This window comes from Musa acuminata, chromosome BXJ1-4 (assembly GCF_036884655.1).
Source record: "Musa acuminata AAA Group cultivar baxijiao chromosome BXJ1-4, Cavendish_Baxijiao_AAA, whole genome shotgun sequence".
In the NCBI taxonomy this organism is placed as follows: Eukaryota; Viridiplantae; Streptophyta; class Magnoliopsida; order Zingiberales; family Musaceae; genus Musa; species Musa acuminata.
The window spans coordinates 2277983-2301648 of record NC_088330.1 but is presented as its reverse complement, the minus strand read 5'-3'; the positions used below and the strand labels follow the sequence as shown (position 1 = coordinate 2301648).

Genomic DNA, 23666 nt, shown 5'->3' with positions numbered 1-23666 from the left:
TAATTAATAATATTAATCGTTAAACAACAAATAAAATCTAATTGGTGTTATCTTTTTCTTCACATCTGGATTTATGGTTTTCACGTGAAAGGTGGCGTGGCACCACCCACTTGATCTTATAAATCACATATATAATGACCCTCGCTAATGTAGACAAAAAGAAATCTAAATCTAAAATAGATTTTAAGAAAATGACATATACAATGACCAATGTTACCGATGAAAATGACATCTACGTTGACCATTATTAATATAGAAAGAAAAGATTGTTGGAGCACTGGATCAAAGTCCACTAGTGGGTTGTATTTATTAGGAATGACTTCCTTCTTGACTAACTTGCTCTTGTCATGTCATTCTTCCTTGGCCTCGTTGATAGACTATTCAACATGGGTTGTATAGGATCGTGTGGCTTAAAAGAAATGATCTCAATAATTTTTATCTTTCCATAGAATTTATGATAATGTCATAAAAGCTTGTATAACATCAAGCCTCATCAAATTGCATGATGAGTCCAAAATTAATGTTCAACTTGATAGGCTAAATGGTAAAAAAGAAAAAAAGAAAAAACTACATAGTCTTTGTCACAAACCTTGTAGATATTACAATCATCATAAGACCAATATAAACATTCCCAACCGAAGCCATAATAAAGCTAGACAATCGATATATGTTTATATTCTCATATACAAGCATTAAATAAACTCATTAAAACCATAACAAAAACTAGTCAATCAGTCTTCATCACTTGTTCCAATTCCAAAATGAAGCTCACCAATAAAACCACCACATTTTCAACATATTTTAATAATATTTTACAGCTATTAAGGTAAGGCAATTTCAAGACATCTTTGATCTTTGTATGTAGACAGAACTCAAAGTTTAGGTTTAATGGAGATTTACTTAAGAATTGATTTTTTTTTCTTCTCAAAATCTGATCTTGAGGTGAATGATTCACTTTTCACCGTAGTTATAAAACTCAGATCAGACCAGTCGATCAAATAAAAAAAAAATGAAAATTAGATGATTGATTGGTTCAATGAGTTAAACCATTTGAGTTTTAAAGGATGAAAGAAAATATATCTTATTATATTTATGATTTTATCATCTCCTTAAAAAGTTGCTCTTTTGCCGGTTTCCTTACCATTTTCTTTCACTACTTTTTTCAATTTATTTCTTATTATATTACATTAAAAATGTTATTAAACTCACAATTTAGATTAGTTGAGTCCCCCACTGTAATCAATCAATAATCCAATGACTCGAGAATTCACCGGATTGATGTTTGATCTAATTTTGATAACTAGTCATTTGCTAAATTTCTTGTTCTCTTTTGAAATGAACAACTAAAACTGGAGTAATCTCACTTTACAAGGAAAAAGATGGGAACTTTAGACTTAGATAGTGATTTTTAAGTCAATGTTTTAGACTCAACTAATGGAATTGTAAAGTACTTCAATGTACTCATATTGGAAAGAATTTAGATAGTGTTTAGTGATTGTTTGAATTGAAGAGGTGAATTGAATCTAATCAAAGCACCTCCGAGCTCTCTCGGTTCTACAACAGTATGTCAGCTTTAATGATCAAGTCAATTCTTAAAGTTAGAAAATTTAAATCTAGTTGGATCGATCAAACTAGCTAGTGAGCTCGAAAAAGTAAACGGATGAAATGCATACCTTGAGATCCCTTTTATAGATCGCTCGAGGAATGGTTACGTCGGAGATCATTGGGCATGAGAGGAGATTGTGTAATATTTTAGGCAAAGGCGTGGTAAGATGTTTGGTATGCTAAAAGCCTACAACATTTGACCTCACTTATCATGAGGTCATATGATCGAATTCAATCACCACTTATTGACCAAGTGTGACTGACAGGTGGTTAGGATGACCAACTTGTTAGCCACGTTTGAGCTTACATGTTTGCCATGTCAATCTCTTCGTATCACTAGCCCCATTTGAATGGTACTTCGATCATACAACCATCAATCTCTAAAGTACTTCGATCTCGATCATTCATTTGAATGGTGGACTATTGGTTCCAAGGACATCTAATTGGACTATGATGCAAATTAGCTTTTAGGAGATGCATGTTTGAGCTATCGGGCTACATGTTATCGAAGTATGCAATTGGTTTGTGGTTTATGCATCGTCGAAATGCACACTTTGCCCATGCGTTATGTGTCATCAAAATAAACATTTGGTTTATTGATTATTCGTTGTCAAAATATAGCATGAGTTGTGTGCTATCAAAATATACTTGGCCCATGGGTTGGGCATCATCATTTGGTCGATTGGGATGCAGATCATATGGTCAAGCATTCGACCATTCAAAGCATAAGCCATACAATTAAATGATCAGCTAGTCAGCTTAAGCGATTGAATTAGAAAAATTAACCATCGAGTCAGGAGGTCTAGCCCTCGATCGTTCAATCGATTAGTTTAAGGTTTGAGGCAAGGTGTCTAAACCCTTAGCCACCTCGCCCTAATGACTCCGCCACCGTCCCTTTTTCAATCTTGAACATTTAAAAAATCTCTCCTACCCAAGTGGCATCGAACACCTAGTGTTGTTTGGCTATCTTTTTTAGGGAGTGTCAAAAGCTTGGTATTTTTCTATCGTTGATCTTATTACAGGCTTAATTTATTACGAATCTTAAGGATTCGACTTTTTTTTTTGTTATCCTAGTTGTCTGGTCCTAGGGTGTCTTCTTCCAACAAAGATTAGAAAAAGAGGATTTTTTTTATTTCTTCACAGAGGAGGTGGCATGTCGATTTAAAATACAATTTCAAGGTTAAGTGGGCTAGATTGAGAGCAACAATACCAATTGTCTTGCTTTGTTTGCATCTACAACCATCTTGCAGGATTAACCCGTCTCCTCGGGGTCAACATCCAAATCTCCCCCCCCCCCACATTTCAACTAGTGTAGTTTAGGTAGATTTTGTGATAATGTGTTTTTTGAACTAACAAGTCTTCTTTCACGTAGAAATAGATTTTGTGATAATGTGTTTTCATACTACTAAGACATTTGAAGCCTCCCAATGCAAAGGGAGGAAGAGGTTAGTCAATAGTCCGTCCACAACTAAGAGGGTCGAGATGATAGCTCGGAGTCAAAGAAGAGATAAGCCTCCTCTGGAAGTACGGCTTATTCAACAATAAACAACTAGGATCGATCATATAGCTATTTTGAGGTACACCTAAAGAACGGGTCGCTTCGATATATGGAGATCGTTTGATTTGCATCAGACGGCAACTAAAGAAGCAACAGAATATTATTATTATCAAATAAAATTTTTTTTTAAAATTTGAACCCGACGTGAATCGAACACGCAACCTTCTGATCTGGAGTCAGACGCGCTACCATTGCGCCACGGATCCGAACATGCTTGTAGCGTGCTAGATATTTTAATGTTCTATGATTTAAAGTCCACGTTGACGTATCAATAATATTCATCATCGATCATAAACTCAAAACGTAATGTTTCGATCAGTTAAAAAAGATAAAATTTAAAATTATCAAATTTATCATGTCAGTAAACTTTTGACAACGTGTCCTATGACATACTATATCAAATCTTAAAAAAAAAATCTTCTCTTCGTTGAGAATATTTTTTCTAAACGCTTGCGATTAAGAGACGATGCGTTAAAAGGTTTTTATGAGCATGATTATTGAATTATGATATCTCACCTTCACTTGAATCTTAAAATATTATTTTGATATTAACTTAAATATCAAAAGAACTATATTAAAGACCCGTTTGATATTGATTTATTTTATAGTCATACTCCGAAGCGTCTCATTATTTTCATCAAACTGGATTGATTTGGCTATCACCAATATCTTCCAAGTCACTATCTCTCTTTTAATTGTTGGTTTTAATTAACTACTCTTGCCAATATAAATTCTTTACCATTGTAATATTATTTCATCAAATTAATAATAATTCCTCAAAGTGAGGTCTTGGGTTTAATTAAGACTCGGAGCTAATGCTATTTTGTATACTAGTCAAGCTTGTTGGGTCTCAATTCATGTCATTCCTTCTTGAACTTGTCATCTTATTGAATGAGTTACTATGTTTGTTATACTTGCAAATTGTAATGATAAAAAAAAGAAAAGAAAACAACCTTCCACTACCAACATTCATATAAACTAGAGGACATGATAGCCTTTCCCTTTTTAGCAGTTCCGACTTGATAAACCTATATCCTTGAATAATTTTGGCTCATGAAGCACTTTCACTGTCTTCCATGATTCACCATAAATCAAACACATTATAACTTCTAAATTTTAGTGATTCGTATGATTCCAACTTTATTTAAATATATATTTTTTATTTAATTAAAGATTAAAATCTATTTTAACTCTCATAATTTTGATATTAGACTCTTTATCGTTTAATTACATCTAAAATAGTTTTTATATTTTAAAAAACATAACAAATAAGTCCCTCCCACCAAGCCTGAGTTAATAAATATTAGAATTTACTTACGTGGTATATTAACTTACAATAAACTATTAATATATTGACACATATAATTTAAATTAAAAGAAAAATTGAGACCATTATCAGTAGTAGGATGAGGCGTCGTCGTGGAATCGACCACCAGCAGCAGCATCGAGTTGTTGCTATATAGTAGGGCATTGTACGCACATAACCTCACTCGCACTGATGATGAGCTCGAGAGCTTTTAGTCCTACCTCAGATGGATGTGCATCGACCAATCCGACACTGGATATATAGTAGTCTCTTAGTCTCTCTTCCTTTTTCTAGGCGTCTTTGTCCCCCATCGCCTTCCACTTCATCCTCTCTTATGTCCCCACTTGTCGCGCCTACGACATGGTAGTCCAGCTCTTCCTCGCCTCTGCCTCTAGCATCTCCTACCTCTACCTTTTTGCCTTCATCTGCCGTTATGGCCTTTGTCGCTTCCTCTTCCTTGACAAGTTGGTAGGGGAGAGCGAGCGAGTGCAGGAGGGCTATATGGACCAGCTTAATCACTCTTTTCGTCTACTTTCCGTCTTCGTGATATCATGTTTCACGGGGGAGATGACTTACAAGGTATGATGATATTCGTTAGAATCAGAGTGAATGTCGTATATGGTGGTGGGTAGCATCGTGGTAAGCATGCGCAATGGAGCTAATGAGCTGGATATATCGGATGTCACTCACCAGCTCCATGGCGTATGCCACCACAATGTTGCCCGCCATCGTGAACGACACCTACTCCAATCTCGACAAGTACCACAATACCTTATAAGCCACCTCTCTCGTGAAAAAACAAAGGTATGAGAGACCAAAGGTGAAGGTGAGAGAGAGCTGAACTACCACGTCATAGGCACGGGAGGGCGTAGGAGAGGACGAAATGGGAGGCATTGAGGATGAAAATACCTAGGAGGAGGAAGAGGGACCAAGAGACCACTATGTGCTTAGCGTTGGACTGATCGACGCACATCTACTTAAGGTAGGACTGGAGACTCCTTTACTCATCGTTAGTACGAGAGAGAGACTACGTGCATAGAATGCCCTACTAGGCAACAACGACTCAATGCTGCTGATAGTGATCGATTCTACGATGACACCTCATCTTGTTATTGATGATGGTCTTAATTTTTTTTAACTTAAATTATACATATTATTATATTAATAATTTATTAAAAATCAATATGTCATATAAACATACTCTAATATTTGTTAACTCGGAGAAACTTATATGCTATATTTTTAAAGATGTATGGATTAATCACTAAGGTACGTTAACCCTTTAATTAAAAATATCACGAATATGACAGAAAAAAATTCATTTTACCGATCACAAGCAGTTAGGATATTATGAATTATTATTATTGTTAAAGTATTGTCAAATGTCAGATATCATGGGTTACTGCTGTTGAATGTTTACTGAACTATTTATATGCTGATTGACAGTCGAGATATTAATTCAAAAACAACTTAATCCATGAGCTAAATTCCTTCTTATAATTTCCTTAGGAACACCTAAGAAATGTTCAGAGATGCAATGCACTGTGCACCGAATGTTCACCTATTTTGCATTTGAAGGAGGAAAGGTTTCTCACTCTTCTTTCCTTTCATGAGGAATATGTTGGTGAAGCATTGCTTCCATGTTGCCTGCATCCATCAGTGGCTTCGACTGAAGAATTGGTGCCCAATCCGCAAGGCATCTCCATTGTCCTAAGGAAGCCTTTTCTTCTTGCAGATCACCTCCTTTGTAAGTGAAACATCTTACCTACAAATGCAGTAAATGCACAAATGAAGGAACTTATTTATGGATTCATTCAAGTCATGTTATGTATTTTGCACAAATATATCAGGACTTTCATATAAAGTTTAACAAAAATATTAGATATTGTTCCTGAGACTGATCAAAAAGTATTATTCCTAGAAGTCACCGGTGACCCAGATTTGTGGGACCTTTTTCCTGATCTCTTGATGCTTAGTAGCTTTTAGTTGCTTTTGTACATGGTCTAATGTGCACCAAGTTCAATCAAGATATGAACATCTCTTCGTAAAAGAAATTGTTATATTGTATTACCCTAAAGTAAATGATCTAAATGTTTATGCACATTAAATTACCCAACAATGATCAGAAAAATATTACACGGTTCAACGTATGCTAGATCATAAAGAACTGACATCCATCTTAGGGACCTAGTCTTACACAACATATCATGCAAAAAATCCATAATAGCAATGAGAAAGAGTACCATATTATGAATATAAGCTATTAACCGGTACAAGAACGAAATGGAAGATACCACACAGGCCAAATCAGAAAATTTAGCCAAAAAAAAAAAAAATTTGCAAAAATGCAAATAGATTCAATATGAAAGTATTTCTTCCAAGAACATCGAATGACTTACCACTAAAATGTTAGCTCTCTACTAATAAAGCATTCGCCAACCTTCTGCGTTGAAAACTAGAAAGCACCAATTCCTAACAGGAGCACCAGGGAAAGTTTTTCCAACTGAGAGAAGACTTTATTCGAGATTTTTTTGGTAACTGTAGTAATCATATGAAGATATTCATTTCAAGAGAGATGAACTAGAAAAAGGATCACAAGAAACTGGCATTTGCAGAAAAAGAACTTTTTTCATGAAGATTTTGCATGACAAAATAACAAACTCAAGAATGGAATTATGAACCATTATCATCATAACGAAGATGCAAAGTCATCAAATAAGCTCTTATTAACCAGAACAAACCATGATGATGTGATTTATATCAGTAAGATACAGCTGACAAAGTGCAAAATGTCAGACCAGTGAGAAAAATGATCACAAGAATGATAAATTCACAGGTCAATCTACTAACCTCCTAGCTCCAACTGTATCTCCGTATCAGTTTTTTCCTCTCTATGCATAAGAGAGAGAATTTCACGGAATAATCTACAACATAGCAACTGAGCTCAACTTTGTCTTTTTTCTTTTTTTTACTCCTATCGATTTGTGTCGTCACCACTTTCCTCCTCTTCCTCTTCCACTTCCGCTTCCTCCTATCTCTCCTAGTCAGACCTTTGGCACCGAAATTTTAAACCTTGCTTCTCTCTTTCAAAAAAGATCATGTACTTTGCCATAAAACCGGATGATGCTTCTACCAACTGAAATATTGTAGCTTAAGAATAATTTTAATAATACCATATATCAGCTGCTGAACTGCTTGTCTTAGGATTCTACAAATACTTCAGCACTAATTGTTTCCTGTAAGGGCAACACAGAAATCAAAGCCAAACAGAATGGACAAGCGGCAATGAGTAACTATCGTATACAAATGTAGTTAATAATATTTGTCAGGAAAACATGGTAGAACCGGTGGTACTTTAAGTTATCTAACCTTTGTCACACATTCTAGCAGGATGCAACACAGTTCTTCCCTAGTGGGAGGATATCTGTGTAAAAGGTGAAACACTGACCTGCAGAACCTGAAAAACAACATTGCATACATGTTAAACGAAGGAAAGAAGTTTGTCAATAACCACCAAGTCTCATCTATATAAAACAACATAAAAAATGGCATTCAGTTTGTAGCAGAAAGAACATCTACACTACAGTGACCTCTGCATCTGTTGGATGCTTTCTCAGATATCTTCTTTTCGGGGCCTTATACAACTTTAAAGGAGCCCTTTTGTACTAAACCTCCAATCCATCAGGTTTAACTTTCTCCATAAAAAAAATAAAAGAGTGGAATGGAGAAATAAAAGAAAAAAATACATTAAAATGAAATATTCAACAAATGCTTCTTTACCTGTCTTCATAGGCACTTTCTGATTGTCATCACATCTTATCCGATGGATAATATTAACCTAAAATCTTTTTTAAATCTACTTATTGCTCCTCGAGAAGTTGCAAAATGGTACATATACGTATCAAAGCTGACAACCACACACTTTCTGATTGTCAGCTATCCCAGCTTACTGAATTAACTAACAAGGAACCAAAATCGACACTGAATAGAAACAAGAAACTCTCAAAATGGTTATCATTTCTTCCAGAAGAACTACATGAGTACATCATCTCCTAATAAAAGAGCACCCTAACAAACAACATTAAAAGGAGCACAGTTAGATTTTACTGATTTAACTGCCAAATGATTAGGAAATTTTTTTATTAGAAAAAGAAAATACCCATGAAATGATAGTTGAGACCAATCAAACAATTCTCCCAATTGATAATACACAATGCAAACCTCTGAACTTACATATGTATAAATTACAAACGACTTTCCTTCAAAACTGCCTCCGGAATCCTCCATTTTCGTAATTACATTTACGCTTGAGATCCCTGGTAGTACTGGAGACACCACTCATCACCACTAAAATGTACAACATATGGGCCAAACAGGATTGTCCCTTCCCTTTGGCAGGATGAACCAAATAGAATGTGATGCTGCTTGTGGCTATGTTCCTTGGAAGGATCTAACAGAATTCTTCTGCTCTGATCCCATGAAGCCTTGCAAAGTGTATCTTGAAGCTGTGGTATGATACAGTGTTCATACAGGCACTCATAGCCCTCGGATACTGAGGCAATTCAGCCAACAGTTTCTCACAAACCAAATTTTTACCTGGATCCATCTAATTCTTCAAATGAACAAATACATATTTTCTCAAGTAGCAAGGGCCAATCCTCTCCGAGTTGCTGTGGATTCAGCTCCATTGCTACCATAAAATCCCGCATAGATATCAAGCAGCAGTTTTTCAGCTCATGACTGCCTTCCAAAGGTCCTCCTATTTGTGTTGGGATGTTATTTCCCACCCAAGTACCAGTGATGGGTTTTCTATAGGGCTGCAGTCTGAAGACAGTCTGCTTTATTAATTCATGCCCAGTTCTTGCTCTAACTAGCTCGACACATGACCTAATTAACCGCTTCAGATAAGTATCCAAACTATAATTCAATAGATTGACACAATCCATAGTTACTCCTCCCAAACCATGTGCTTCAGCCATTTTCTCCATTTGTTTCTTCAAAATCTCTGTATTGCATAACTCACCACTATGATAGCTGCTACCAAAACCACCATTGCTAGCACTGGCTCTTGGTAGTAGACACCTTCTTGCCCCACCAATGTTTGAAGAAGAAAATGGAATGCCAAGTGGGGCTCGAAGAGGTTCTCTATAGCATTCCCAATGGTCTAGTCTATCCCTATCTTCCACATTAGACTTTCCAACCAAATCCTTGCCATGTACTGAACCCTGGTCATGAAACAAAGGCATAGCCAACCTTGGCCTCTTTGCCAGCTGCTCCACAGGCTCACCCTGCTGATGCTGCAGTCTTCTCAAATTGGATGAACTCAAGTCACCATTCTCCCTGCTAACAACCTCATCATAAGTTACTACAGACTGATCGGAAGCAATCTCTGCTGTCCCATGGGGTTCGGGAGGGCTTTGGTGGTCTTTAAAATGCCAATTCTGGGACCCAACCGTAATCCTGCAAGGTGATAGAGGCAAGTTACGTCCATTTGATGAGATGGGCATTGACGTTGGGGTCTGCGATGAATTGAATCCATCATCTCCTTGTCTTGATTTCTTCAGAGAAGCTTTTACGGGCTTTTGCACACCCTTGTCATGAGTGATTGGTGGAGGAGTTTTAGCTTGACAGGCATTCCTAAGGATCGATCCAATCAGCTGGTTGTGCAAGGGGAGATTCTCAGGGCCAAGAGTAACAAAGCAGAGCTTGTTGAACTCAGACTTGCTCAACTTCTGTGATAGCAACCCATTCAGATAGCTGAAGTAGCACTGTGCTCGTTTCGTGCCCAGCTGTTTTGCTATCTGGGACTTCAGGACGCTGAGGTTGATCCGAGAATGATGCCGCAGTTGCAACGACGCCTGCGGTTGTGCCAATGGCTTCATCTCTCAGTCAATAGTGTCCATACGCAAAGAGATGAAATTAATTCTCTTCTGCTCCTCTTCCTATTCTCTTTGTGGGTGTCGTTCAAGATAAGGAATTGCGCCTTGTTTTACAGAGAACTGGATCTGCATCCAACGCCAACCTGACGGGGGGAAGCAATGCAGGAAGGAACATCATCTTCCACCAAGAAAACCCTAAAGCACTGCGAGATCAAGACCCACACCAAGGCGGCATCTTCGAGTTGAAAACCCCCGAGAGGTACTAATTCGAACCCTCAAGTATCAAAGATGGCGATATGGCGATCGAAAACCCTAAGGCAATGAGAAACAACCAAAACCAAAACCCATTTCAGTACATAAAAGGAGCACTCATTTCGCGTCTCAGTTCCGTGACGGAAGCAAGAGGCGATCTGAACTGCGGTCTGCGATCGCAGAATCTACAGTTGCGCCAACCGCATCTCAACGGAATCTCAGTTAAACCAAAGCAGGAGCCACAAAAAGAAGGAAGAGGAGAATCCATAGAAGGAAACGGGAAATCGAGAAGAGGAGGAGGATTTGAGCTGACCCCACGGAGCTCCAAGTAATAGCCCAAGCCGCTTGGATTGGATTGCGGGGCTCATCGCCGGCGGCGGACGGGAGCTCCTTCAATTCGTCGTCCTTCGGTATCTGCTGCTGCTGCTTCTGCTATACTCCTCACTCTCTCTCGTCCCGGGCGTTGAATTGGGATTTGATCTAACCAAAGGAGTCGCTCGACTGGCTATCTTCTGTTTCCCCCTTTCTCTCTCTCTCTTTCGCTTCCTACACAAACTCCTTTTTATTATTATTTTAACGTCTCTATAGACTGTAGTACTTTTGGGCATTTAGAATTTGTGGAGCTTGGGGAGATTTACGCACGTTGTTGGTGCGAACGCTTGCGGCTGAGTTCTCCGTTTCGTTGATTGGCTGCGCACATCGGTTGTGACTTCGACAAATGACATTGTCTTGTGTTGGAGAGCGGGAGAGTTTGGGACGAGGGACAAAATTTTGCCAACGGAAACAGGAATTGAATTAGCCTCACTTGGACAAGTTTGTCATCGTACCTACTGTTCTGAATTGACTTGAGTGCTTCGAGAGATCTGAAGGACCAAGGTTCGGATTGGGCGCCGCCGCTGCTGGAAATGGATGTTGTCAAATTGTTAAGACTTTTGATTCTGACCTGATACCAAATGAACAGTTATTGAAGTTATAATGGCATGATTGTATCTAAATATCCAACGTAACACACTTCCTAAGGGGACACGACTACCATGAAGACTGACATATTTTGTATGGGCTACCTCGGTCACAGCATTGCAAATATAAGATACGCAGAAGTGGAAAGCATTAGTTAAGAACCAGGTTTAATGGTGTCATTAAAAGGAAAAAAAAAATGGCTTGAGGAACATTCTTGCTCAACAGTCGAATACATGGCACAAATAAGATATGAAATACGTAATATGATGCCTAAAGATCATAGATTGCTTATGTGAATGATGAACACAGTATCCGAGTTGATTGAAGCAGTGCACACAAGCTGCATCAAACAATTAACAATGAGAACAAGAGTAAGACATCTCGGGTGAAAAAGATGTACAAGATTTGGATAACCACATCCAACACTATTTTTTCACACATCTGCTTGAGTCCTTAACTACAAAAGGAGGGGAAAAAAAAGGACGAACAAAGAATTAATTCGCTTTCATGCACCCACACGGTAGTTGTCAAAAGAGTTAATCTGAATCCATTACGAAGACAAGCCAAATTGGTGACGTACATATACATATTATGTAAATCAACAACGAAAATTGGCAAACATTATTTACAGAAGTTCTATGCAAAGTACGCAAATTATAATGACAAATCAACTAAGACAAAATATGATAAAATTGTCAGGAACCTCAAAGAGAAGGGAACAAAGTATCCCAAGGATGCATGATATAAGCTGCCTATATCGTAGTAATAAAACAAGATTATAAAAGAAAAATAATCTAACTATTGATAAATCATGTATAAACAAGAAGGTTCGGTATTCCAATAACTATAGAACATGTAAAATGCTAATAAACAAGTTAAAAACTTGTAAATAAACGAACTTATGCTGTAAGTTCCATGACTTTCTTTGATTAGCAAAAACAACGAGTCTAAGGTTTTAATTACTTGGGTGGTTCTATTCCTGCCATTGATCTCTGCTAAGGGTAATACTAGGTCTCAACTAAATAAGGTGCCCAAGTGTCCTATAATTTTTTGTGCCCATCCTATATGACATATTAAAGATAAATTAATCATAAATCTCTTTGCATGCAAAAGTAAAGCACACCCCAACACTTGATTTTTGTCTAAATAAGCAATCCGATGTCAATGATTACATTATACCTTAATCAAAATTAGTCGAAGTATGACTAAGAACTGAAAAAGAGATTAATTTCAGCTTCAATTTGTATTGTATCATATAAGTCAGAAGGATTCGTGGTATATAATGATATATCCAAAAATGATCTAGGATGTGTTTTGATGCAAAATGATAGAATTATAACTTATGCCTCAAGATAGCTAAAACATTATAAGAACTATCCGACTCATGATTTAGAGTTGGTAGTGGTGGTGTTTGCCCTAAAAATTTGACAATATTATTTTCATGAGGAGAAATGCAAAATATATACTAATTACAAGAGTTTGAAATATTTTTTTATTCAAAAGAACTGAATATGAGACAGAGGAGATGATTGGAGTTAGCAAAAGAGACTATAAAAGGTTTGATTAAACTTCATTTGTAAATATTATAGTGATATTCCAATATCAAACATCTTAGAAAAGATTTAACCTGTAGATTCCAAAGTAACCGCCCACACTCGAACACCATATGAATATTTTACCATGAGATTCTTGAATTAAAATAATTGCAGCTTAGAGCAAAAATCACACTATTTTCATCTGATAAGCTATATCAACAAGTTTACCGAAAACTAGATGATAAGGACATACATGATTTTCATCCTTGAAGAACCCTCAAAGGAGCTAGTTGCCCACTACGATAACAGGATGGAACAACAGATAGATACATCCTTCCTTTCCATTCCTCACGAGGCTTTAGAGTGATGGCCTTTTCAATAGCTGCAGCCTCCACACACAGCATATGCTTGTATTCATCATCTCCAAAATCCATCATGGATTTGGCCTTTTTTTCCCAAGGATTCCATACCACTGACAAAAACATGATAATATATTACCAAACACAACAGCTAAGTTATCCAATCCAAAAGGGTAAACTTCTACTATAAGGTTACCCAACACCAATAATTAAGTGAAACTGCAAAAAGACAATCTAGACATGCCTGCATCAGGAAGCCCATCTTTTCGCAAAACAAATGTCTGCTTTTTTTCGTGGTCCAGAATCGCAATCTTAGTTGGTGTCTCCAGATATATCCTATCCACCTGTCAAAAAGAGAATTTTTAGCATCAAATAATGTATCAACCCATGATCAGGCTTATGTACTTACTTCAGATTCAAAAGTAATAGCATCACATTGTTCTGTGAAACGTTCCCTGCTTTTTAGATTGTCAAGGTAATCAAGAGTCTCCAGTCCTTCGATTCGCACTTCACTGAAAATTTTACTTGACATAAAGGTCCAAAAAGAAGTTGGTACAAAAAAAAATTCAAAAGTTCATATTGCATTATCTAAAAATAATAAGCTTCCTCGACCAAATCTAATTTGCAAAGACACTTGAATAAAGTATTGAAGTGTTGGCCCTAATGTGATGTGTATCATGCCAGTAGTATTGATTTAATATAGATATGTTACATTACCAGCATGCATAAAATGTGGGGCTTGTTGCATATATGCCTTGTAAAAATGTCAATTCAACCATGACATAGCACACAGCTGCATACATCAAGTCCTATCTTATTTGGGCCTTGGCATTATGACACTGTGCAGGTAAGGGCCCAGTGTTTTATATTACATACTGTGCTAGCTGGAGGATTTAACAAGATATGCATGCACGTCAAAGACGACATTACATGTAAATTTCACTTAAGCTAACCATTTCTCCTTAAAATTCTACTTCTTTTAGCCAGCAGAGACCTAATTGCTTTTAATCAGATCAACATTTTTAATCATGTTTCTCACTTCACATAAAGCTATTAAAGTCTATCTTGCTTAAGCAAGATAGGTTTTATAGTTTCAATTATTTTCACAAAGAATCAGCAGCTCTTTGCAAGGATTACAATACCGAATGATACCGCCCGTACCGGGTGGTACGTACCGGTCGGCCAGTAGACCAGTACGCGGATCGCCTGCTACTTCGCGGTACCGTTGATCTAGCCCCCTATCATCTGATACGGGACTGTATCGGACAGTAACAGTCGATATTTCGATCGTTATCGCCCGAAACAGGTCGGTAACGATCGATTTCGACCGTCGCCGCCCGCTACTGGGCAGTATCAGCCTGGCTACGATGAGGGAAGAAGAAGCGTTGAAGGAGAAGAAGAAGGCACTCAAAGAAGAGGGAGAATCAGGGAACCTCGACACTTCCCGATCCGACGCCACTCTTCCTCGACAATCCCGATCCAGGAGGTAACGGAGAGGCTGTGACTCAGCTTCTTCTTCGCCGAAGGCTGGAGATGCCTACGGCCTTCGCCACGTTCTTTGCCGAAGGCCGGAGACGTCTACGACCTTTGACGTCTTCCCCGAACACCGTAGATGAGGAGAAGACCGCGGTCTTCTCCTAGTCTGACGTAACGAGGAGAAGAAAAGGATGCGACGTCGTCGAGGCAACGTATGCCTCCTTTTGTATTTTTTTTATTTTATATATTTTTATATTTTTATATTATATATATGTATGTATGTATGTATGTATCGAGCAATACATCCTGGCATATCGCTCGGTACGCCAGTACCTTACCGTATCGAGCAAAGCTCAAAACGTCGGTACAATACGAAATTACGAACTTTGGCTCTCTATTTATGACAGGCCTGAGGTGTACATCTTGATAGAACATGGAAGTCTTAATTTAAAAATTAGAAGGACAAGGGCCATTAAGAAGAATTAGTCTATTTTAATATAACGACTTGGAAATTGGAAGGGATGGATCATCTTGTGAAGCCAAGCATACAGCAAAAGCAGCAAATAATATGCAAAAATGTGGGTACATATCTTGCAGGCGTAAGGCCTTTCCTCCACTGCAGAAATAGTCTAGCACTGGAGAATTTCAAACTGGACATAGTGCCATGATTAAACTCACAATTATTTATATGACAAAAAGAGTAGAAATCCTTTGGACAAAATAATCATACAAAAACAATCATCAAAATTTGATTGTTAAATTGAGTCAAATTCTATACCATTAGAAGAAACTATTCTATTTTTGTGAAACCACAAATAAGGTGTCACCTAAACCAACAAGTTATTTAGATAGATCAACTTGCCTCTCCTCTGTTCTCTCAGGTGCTTATCATCTATTCACCTTGTTCTCTCTGTAGATCTCACACATTAAACTCAAAGTACTTGACAGTTTCATCATTTTTTTCATTTATAGGATCAAGAAATTCTGCAATTACATTCATTAACTTCTCTGCTGCCCAAGATTGAAGCATATATGTCAAGTAGACCAAGGTAGCATCACAATGCAATCCACCAACTTGACACAAGATGGAAGAGAAATTAACCTTCAGGTTGACCTTTAATGAATTTGGCTATAAACAGCTCTACACAAACCTGATCATAATTTAATTTGGCTAATCAGATTCGATTAATATTCCCTAGACAACAATATGCGAATCCAATACTAAAAGTTTTAGAAAATGATATACACAACTATATAATTTTCTTAACATTAAAATATTATTATTTTTATTTAGAAATGTATAGGCCATTTTATTTTCTTGAATCAATGCACACTTCAGGTTAATAAAGAACTTCACCAACATATTTTATTATATCTTCCCCATTTTGTTTTCTATCTACTTGTTTATTTTAGCCTACACTTGTAGCCTTGCACAGTGCTTTAAACACCCATAAAATCATACCTAAAAAAACAGTGTGCATAAAATGTGCCATTAATCATGGGAAGTGGTGCAATACACATGCTCAGGTGTATGATTGATGGCAAGATTGTTTGTGGCTTCCCTTGTAGAGATTTAAAGCATTTCTATGCTTATAGGTCATGGATAACACACCACATACATAGCATACTTGCATAAAGCAGGAGGGGCAATAGGCATGAGGGGATGCCACAAAAAAAAATCTCTCAGCAGATGCATCAATACAGCAGCAGAGCGACTGGCTAAGTAGGTGCCTATCCTCTTTCTTCCTTCTCCCTCCTATTCTTCCTCTCAGAGATGTGCCATTAGGGTGTCCAGCACATGTCCAGGCACATCTCTATGACACAAGAATATGTGACAATCTGAGACTGAACATGTCCAGGTAACACTGGATCCCAATCAACTGAATAAAATTGATTTAGAACATATATGCATCATATCTTGGCTGACTTCTTCAAGTCACTTAAACAGGTCAAATTGTGCCATCAGTAGGTTTTTCATATTCAACAAATGTCTGTAAGAAAGCAGTTATCATTCCTGACCAGAAGCAACTCGAACAACCAATTGACACTTACTAAATGGACAAGGTTTGGACAGTCTCTGATCCAACTAACAACCGATTGACATTTAAAGAGTGTTCAAACCAATGATTACCATTTCGCTTGGACTGGAACAAAATGTGCAGCACGTATCGGTCTGAGCACTGACCGATATGCGGGCTCACCCCAGTCCGATTTGACATATAAAAGGGAAGCGGGAAACCCTAAATCCCACTTCCGCGTTGCCTTCACTTCTCATGCGATCGATGCTACAAGCCTACGACTTCTCACCACCACAACCTCCGCTTGCTGCGATGGATGCTGCACACTGCCACGCAACTGATGCTGAGATCAATGCTTCTCACGCAGGCAGCTACTGACGACCTCAGTTTGCTGTAACCTAGCTGAACACCACCACGCAAGTTATTTGCCCTAGTCACTACTCAGGTATGTTTCTTCTCCTCTTCCTCCCTCCTCCGTCGCTTCCTCTTCTTCTCTCTTTCTTCCTCTTTCCTCCATCGTCCCTTCCACTTCTCCCTCTTTTCTTCGTCTCCAAAATGCTGGAACTTACCAGTGTACCATGTGTACACCGGTACATACTGGCCCAACAAATATTCAAGATGGGTCCAGTATCCCAAATGGCAAATGCTGGTCCAAACAACACTACCTGCTACAAAGAGCATCTCATACATCTATGGTCAATACAGGCTGACATCTGCAACATCTGTTTAAGTCATGCTACAGTGTCTTATTATATGCAACCAAAACAGATAGCTTGGCCTAATACTATTGTATGAATTTAATTGGCATCAGTACATTTTAACACTATGCCTAGATGATTATCCAGCCAAAAAAAGGATTTTGGTCAGGAATATAGAATTATGGTCTGGAGTATTTTCAAATTGATTATTATAAATAAAGTGTTGGATAGAAACCTTATGATGATTATGAATATTTAAAGAAATCATGGAGAATCTGCAGCAATTATACACTGAAAAGTGGAAACTAGATATATGTAAAAAACCAGAGAAATCATATCTAAAATTTTAATAGGGCAGCATGAGATATTTGAGTACCAAACCAAATTCAAAGTTATTTATATTACCTAATATCAGATATGGAAAAGTAAGTGCGGTAGGCAAATGTGAAGGAGAATGGCCTTCCATCAGTATTTTTTATCCGTGATGTCAGCATTAGATCTCCTCCAGGTCCTATGGTAATCCTTAGACGAAATTCATAACTGCAAAAGCAGGTAGCAAAAACTTCCACCAAGCTTAAATTTTTTTAGAATTATTTTAGCTTAAAAAATCTATTAACAGTCATGACAGTAGTAAAAAAGCAAGAAAATTTTGATACATTTTACAGCTCAAATATAATAAAGGATTTGTGTACATTGACTAGCTAGTATACCTATAAGGCCATATCTTGAGATCTTCTTCACTTGGTTTAAAGATCAAATCGACGAAAGCTTTATTGCAGCTAACTGTAGGAGGAGGAGGGCTACTATCAATACTCCAAAACCTATTCCTTACAAACCCATGCTGTTCAAGATTTCCATGGCTTCCAAACTGCATTTTTATTAAATTAGGTGATGAAACATAAATAAACCCAGCAAAAGTAAAAAAAAAAGAATATGATAAGGAGAATGTCATACTTGTGGAAAGCATATCGGGATGCCCCCACGTATAGCTTTTGGAGGCTTGAATATAGCCTACAAAAAAAAAATTTTAAAACATGACAAAAATATGATCATCAAAAAGGAAGACATCATATGCATGTCAAAACAGGAACAGTAAACCCAGATTGTGGGACTCAGTTTGGCATTTGAAGAAGAGACATGATGAAAACAATCAGGGCACCTAACTGTAAAAAACTAATGAGCAAGATTGATCATAGGCAAATAATTGACTTTGGCAACAAACAAGACAAGAAAGATTGATTACAGTAGGGAAATATAGCCTACATAAACACTGATGAAGAAAAATCAAAATTGTGATTTATGTTACACAATCAAATAGTTACCTGGTATGGTATTCAGTGCTGCCGATTGAATATTGAATACATAAAATGGCAGAAACTTAGCAAGTTATTATGGATTTCATAGTTCATGGTGTGGTTAACATTACTTGATCCAAGTCACTAACCTCCCAAGGGTCGAGTTCTTAGCCTTATGGTCGAAATCAGCAAACTAGATCGAACTTCAACAAGACTTGGCTGATTTTTGCCCATTCTAGTTGATGTGACTATCTCAAAAGAAGAAAAAAAAGAGGGAGGAGTGGAAAGAGGGTAAGCAGAAGAATAGGATAGCTAAGATGGAAGGGGAAAAAAATCTATGATTGCGATAATAAAATAGAGGGAATGATGCTACTATTAAGTCCATTATTCGTTACAACCATCACATTTACTATTTGCCATTATTGTTGCAATATTTGCTATCCACCAATATAACACAGAGAACAAAGGATATCGAGAGAAGAAAACTGAGTGGAGAAGAGTCTGCATTCACTTGACGAAGATAAAGGTCACATTAAAGAGAAGAAACATGGGAGTCATGATTATCTCAAATAAAGAGAGCACTATCTTGAAAAAATGATTTTTCTATATGTATTTCTACATTTCCTAATACTTTAACCTCCATGATGATAATGTATCAAGGTTGTAGTGGAGTTCATCAGTATCAAGTTGTAGATGAATAAGTCTTGGGCCTTTTGTGGGATATAACATAATAGTTATTTACTACAATAATATTTTTGTATGATAAGATTAATATTTTTGTATTACTATACCAATATTTTGTATTGGTGGGTGAGCAAATATAAAGGGAGACCTAATAGACTTTTACCATAGAAAGAGATTTAAATGCTCTCAATTTAACTAGATAGTACTGAGATCAATGGCAGGAGAGGATTCATGTATCCAACCATAGAAAATGGTACATTATAACTAGTTATAATTGAATAAATCTCATTGTTATTTTTTAATAAACTCATTCTCCTTTTTTTATTATCATTATATTTTGTTTCCAAATTTCCTTTTCAAAAGTTAGAGATCATGATAAAAGTAATAGAAACTATATCTCAAAAGTTTATTTTAAATTATCTATTGTTTTGATATTTCATCATTTTTCATAGTTTTTATTTAACTCTTAGCTGATCCAGTTCCACATGATCCAAGTCAACCAATACTCTTTCTCAATCCCAAACCCAATACTGATTTTGGTACATGCATACAATCAAATTAATATTGTTCTAATAATCATTTTGTACAAGTAAGATATACAGCTTCATTCTTCTAGACTGACTTAGAGAAACATTACAAAGTGATGCCTTCAAACAAATAGCAACCACCTCAAGGTACACCCATAATGAGAGAGAGGTCCAAACATTAGCTCTGGTTTTATGAATAAATTTACTACTATTATTTATCGTTAAATCTAAATTCTACATGGAATAATTATTAAATAATTTATTAAAATAATTTTTTTATCTTTCCTTAATCTCGTTATCATTAACAAGAATTATTGACCATGAGGATAAAGAAACTATATGTTTGAAATTTTTTATGTTTTGCAAACAGTTCTGGTACCTTACTGCTGAGAAAAAGCAACTCCTCATCATGGTTATTTTTCCAAGATGTTACATGACACCCATATAAATACACCTGCAAATAAATAAAAGGGAATAAATAATCATCCAAAAATGCAACATCATCAATATATAAAGTTAAGAATTTAAACCTGTCTTTTCTTTTTTTTGTGTATGTAACTCTGAAATGGGTGTATTACACTCTAAATATTATATTTCCACAAATGCCCTTCAAAGGAAGGAATCAAATCTTGTTGTGGGCTATTTGTATAGGAAGAGTCCACCATTCTCTTATTATGTGGATGTGTTGTGTACCACTCAGTGTCATGCACAAATTTCCCTGACTTTTTATATGTATCAGCTTTTTCACATGAAAGGTACTATTTGATTGTTTGCTATGTGCTGAAAGACAACTGTTAACTATCAAGTTTCTATTTTATACAACAGTATAATCAGATTCATAATCGTTGTGCCCGTAAGAATAACTGAACTTTACAGAAGAAATAACATTCAATAAAAGATAGATACATAATTTTTTTTTATAATTTTTAAAACCAAAATACATAAGTGTTGTATATTTCACTTCCAATTTCAAGGTGGTGACAAATCTAGAAGTCAAGATGCAACAGTCTGTCCAATACATAAGATGATTCTATGATCAAAACAAGCATATCCACAGGAGCTAAAAGTTAAAACTTGTCTTTTCTTATTGTTTTTGTATATGTAACTCTGGAATGAGTGTATTACCCGCTAAATCTAATATTTCCACAAATGTCCTCTACAACAAGGAATCAAATCATGCTGTGCACTATTTTTACAGGAAGAGTCCAAGCTTATCCTGTTATGTGGACTTGTGTGTATCACTCAGTGATGCACAAATTTCTCTGACTTTATATGTATCAGCTTCTTCACATGAAAAGAACTCTTTGCTTATTTGGCATGTGCTGAAAGACAAATATTAACTGTCAAGTTTCTATTTTATACAAAAAATAATCAGATTTGCAATCATTATGCCCATAGGAATAAATGAACTTTACAGGAGCAATCACTTTTGAGAAACAGTACATGTATGATTTTAAAAAAAATTTAAACCAAAATACATAGGTGATGTATTTCACTTCCAATTTCAAGGTGGTGGCAATTCTAGAAGTCAAGTTGCAACAGTCTGGCCGGTACTTGAGATTATTCTATTGCGACAAGAAGCATATCGACCGGCTAAAACGCAACTCTCCAGATATCAACCCAACCCCTCTCTGTAAACAGAACTGGTGGCTTAGAGGTACAATAAAATGTTTGCAAAGTTAGACAAAACTGAACAGCCTGCAACAATGTAAAAACTCATGAGCATCATCCAACACCCTACACTACATCTTATTGATCAATGCTTGAAAAGGTTAATGAGTACTTCACTTTCAGTACAAAAGTACACATCTAAATACCAATGCATAAGAGTGATAGGCACAAAGAATTTCTATCTGTAGATAATTTGCTCATAATACCATAGCTTAAAATTTACAAATCATGTAATAATAGCATCTCATCTAATATTTTCTCATAATTTTGCTTGCACTATAGTTAGTGACCTATAGAAATATTTCGAGGTGCATTCTCTTCCCCCTATTTGCAGCATAAGTTCACTCCGTAACCCTAAAATTATGGATATCATAGATGTTCCCAAGATATTTCTGCACGAATTGTTAGAAGGAGTGCAGCTTTCACAAGGCCACACTACACCTACTTCCAGAAAGCATGTCTTCTTCCAGAGAGTAGTTCTTCACATCTAGTCTTCTTTCAATGCTTTGAAAAGATAAATATGAATTACCTCAAGATTTTCTACGAGAGAACTAAAATTCTCTTTAAGGAAAATGAATCATCACACTGAGGCGCTTGTTGAAGAGATCATAACCGTACATCAAATGTGCAGCAACAACAATAGCAACACCATCACATGATAATTATACCACCCTGGAGACAACACCTCAGCAGTAGAAAAGAGAGGAGATTCGGCTTCATATCCTTATTCTAATTCTAATCCTTATTCTGATCTTGAAACTGCATCCGAATCTTCTGTTGAAACAACTGAGAAGGAGACCTCATTGGTGCATTCTCCTATACTATTGACTAAAAATGAGAAGGAGACCTTATTGGTGCATTCTTATATTTGTGAAGAGAATGGCCAATAGACTATGCAAAACAGCTGCAAAACCACCCAAAACTAATCTACCCTCGTGTCACCAATAAATCTTGCAACTGTTTCTGTTTTTCTACAAGTAACGCCCAGGTGCGACATAAAACACGGGAATGAATCCAATTATCGCGCTATCCAGGACAAGTTGCCACCAAAAAAATGAAGAAATAGGAAGGAAATAACAAGATCATTTAGAGAATTGACCAAACATATGGTAAACAAAAGCGAAATTTATTCCGATCGCAAGGATTTTGCAGGCAACAATCTCGAACCGAATTAGCATTTCAATCATCGACGGAAACGTCAAAAGGAACGAAAACAGGGCGAAGATCAACCGATCCAGAGAGAGGGAAAGGGAGGAGAGATCGGACCTCTGCCGAGCTCCCGCGGAGGCCCCTAAGCACCACCTTGTCGAGGTCATTCACGCCCTTGCAGATCTCTACCGGCGGCTTCTCGTCCGACATCGCCAAAATCCCATAACCCTCCTATTCCCTAAAGCGGTCTCCCTCGCATGCTTCCGTTTTCTCTCTCTCGTCTCGCCTCCTCCTCCAAACCCTCGAATCAGTAAGAAGATTTGGCGAAGGCTTCCTTTCCGAGAAGCGAAGCAAAGCAAACAAGCTTAAGAAATTAATGCGGCATTGACAGGCTGCGGAAAGCTCGCTCTCTGCATTTATGGGAAGAGACGAGACGGAGGGAGGAGGCGAGTTGAAGCGATGACGTGTCCTCTTCTTTGTCCGGGCCGTTACGTCGAGGGCAACAGCTTCTTTATCGGATTATTCGCTTGCTTAAGTTTTCTGCAGGATCGATGACGACCGTCCACGTGCACTGATATTTTCGTCCCCTTCTTGATGGATAGAAAATTGATGGAGCAAAACGCAAGTCGTCCATTTATTTGTCCCCTTTTTGTTAATTTTTATTTCATTTATTATTTGACGTGCAAATTAAATT

At 37.0% G+C, this 23666-nt stretch overlaps 1 protein-coding gene and 1 non-coding gene across 11 annotated transcripts; both read right to left on the bottom strand.

Annotated features, from left to right (window-relative positions):
* Positions 1-3297: 3297 nt before the first annotated feature.
* Positions 3298-3369, bottom strand: TRNAW-CCA (transfer RNA tryptophan (anticodon CCA)). The gene has a single exon. It is a non-coding gene; the product is annotated as a tRNA-Trp (tRNA).
* A 2534-nt stretch (positions 3370-5903) lies between these two features.
* Positions 5904-23453, bottom strand: LOC103980273 (putative glucose-6-phosphate 1-epimerase). Of its 10 annotated transcripts, none has more exons than XM_065156190.1 (10): positions 23090-23451; positions 20532-20606; positions 18601-18657; positions 18357-18514; positions 18052-18186; positions 13864-13978; positions 13699-13798; positions 13349-13567; positions 10914-11543; positions 10355-10660 (listed from the first exon to the last, which is right to left on the bottom strand). In XM_065156190.1, the coding sequence occupies exons 1-8, from the start codon at positions 23180-23182 to the stop codon at positions 13356-13358; spliced, it is 945 nt and encodes a 314-aa protein (XP_065012262.1). In that variant the 5' UTR covers positions 23183-23451; the 3' UTR covers positions 10355-10660; positions 10914-11543; positions 13349-13355. The 10 variants fall into 10 exon arrangements, with proteins under 10 accessions (XP_065012238.1, XP_065012243.1, XP_065012248.1 ...); XM_009396609.3 differs by having other exon boundaries at positions 13864-13966; positions 23090-23448; XM_018825378.2 differs by lacking the exon at positions 18052-18186 and having other exon boundaries at positions 13864-13966; positions 23090-23453.
* Positions 23454-23666: the final 213 nt, after the last annotated feature.

Excerpts from the sequence above, each read along its gene's own strand:
- LOC103980273 (XM_065156166.1), bottom strand. The coding sequence starts at position 10,351 with ATGAAGCCATTGGCACAACCGCAGGCGTCGTTGCAACTGCGGCATCAT.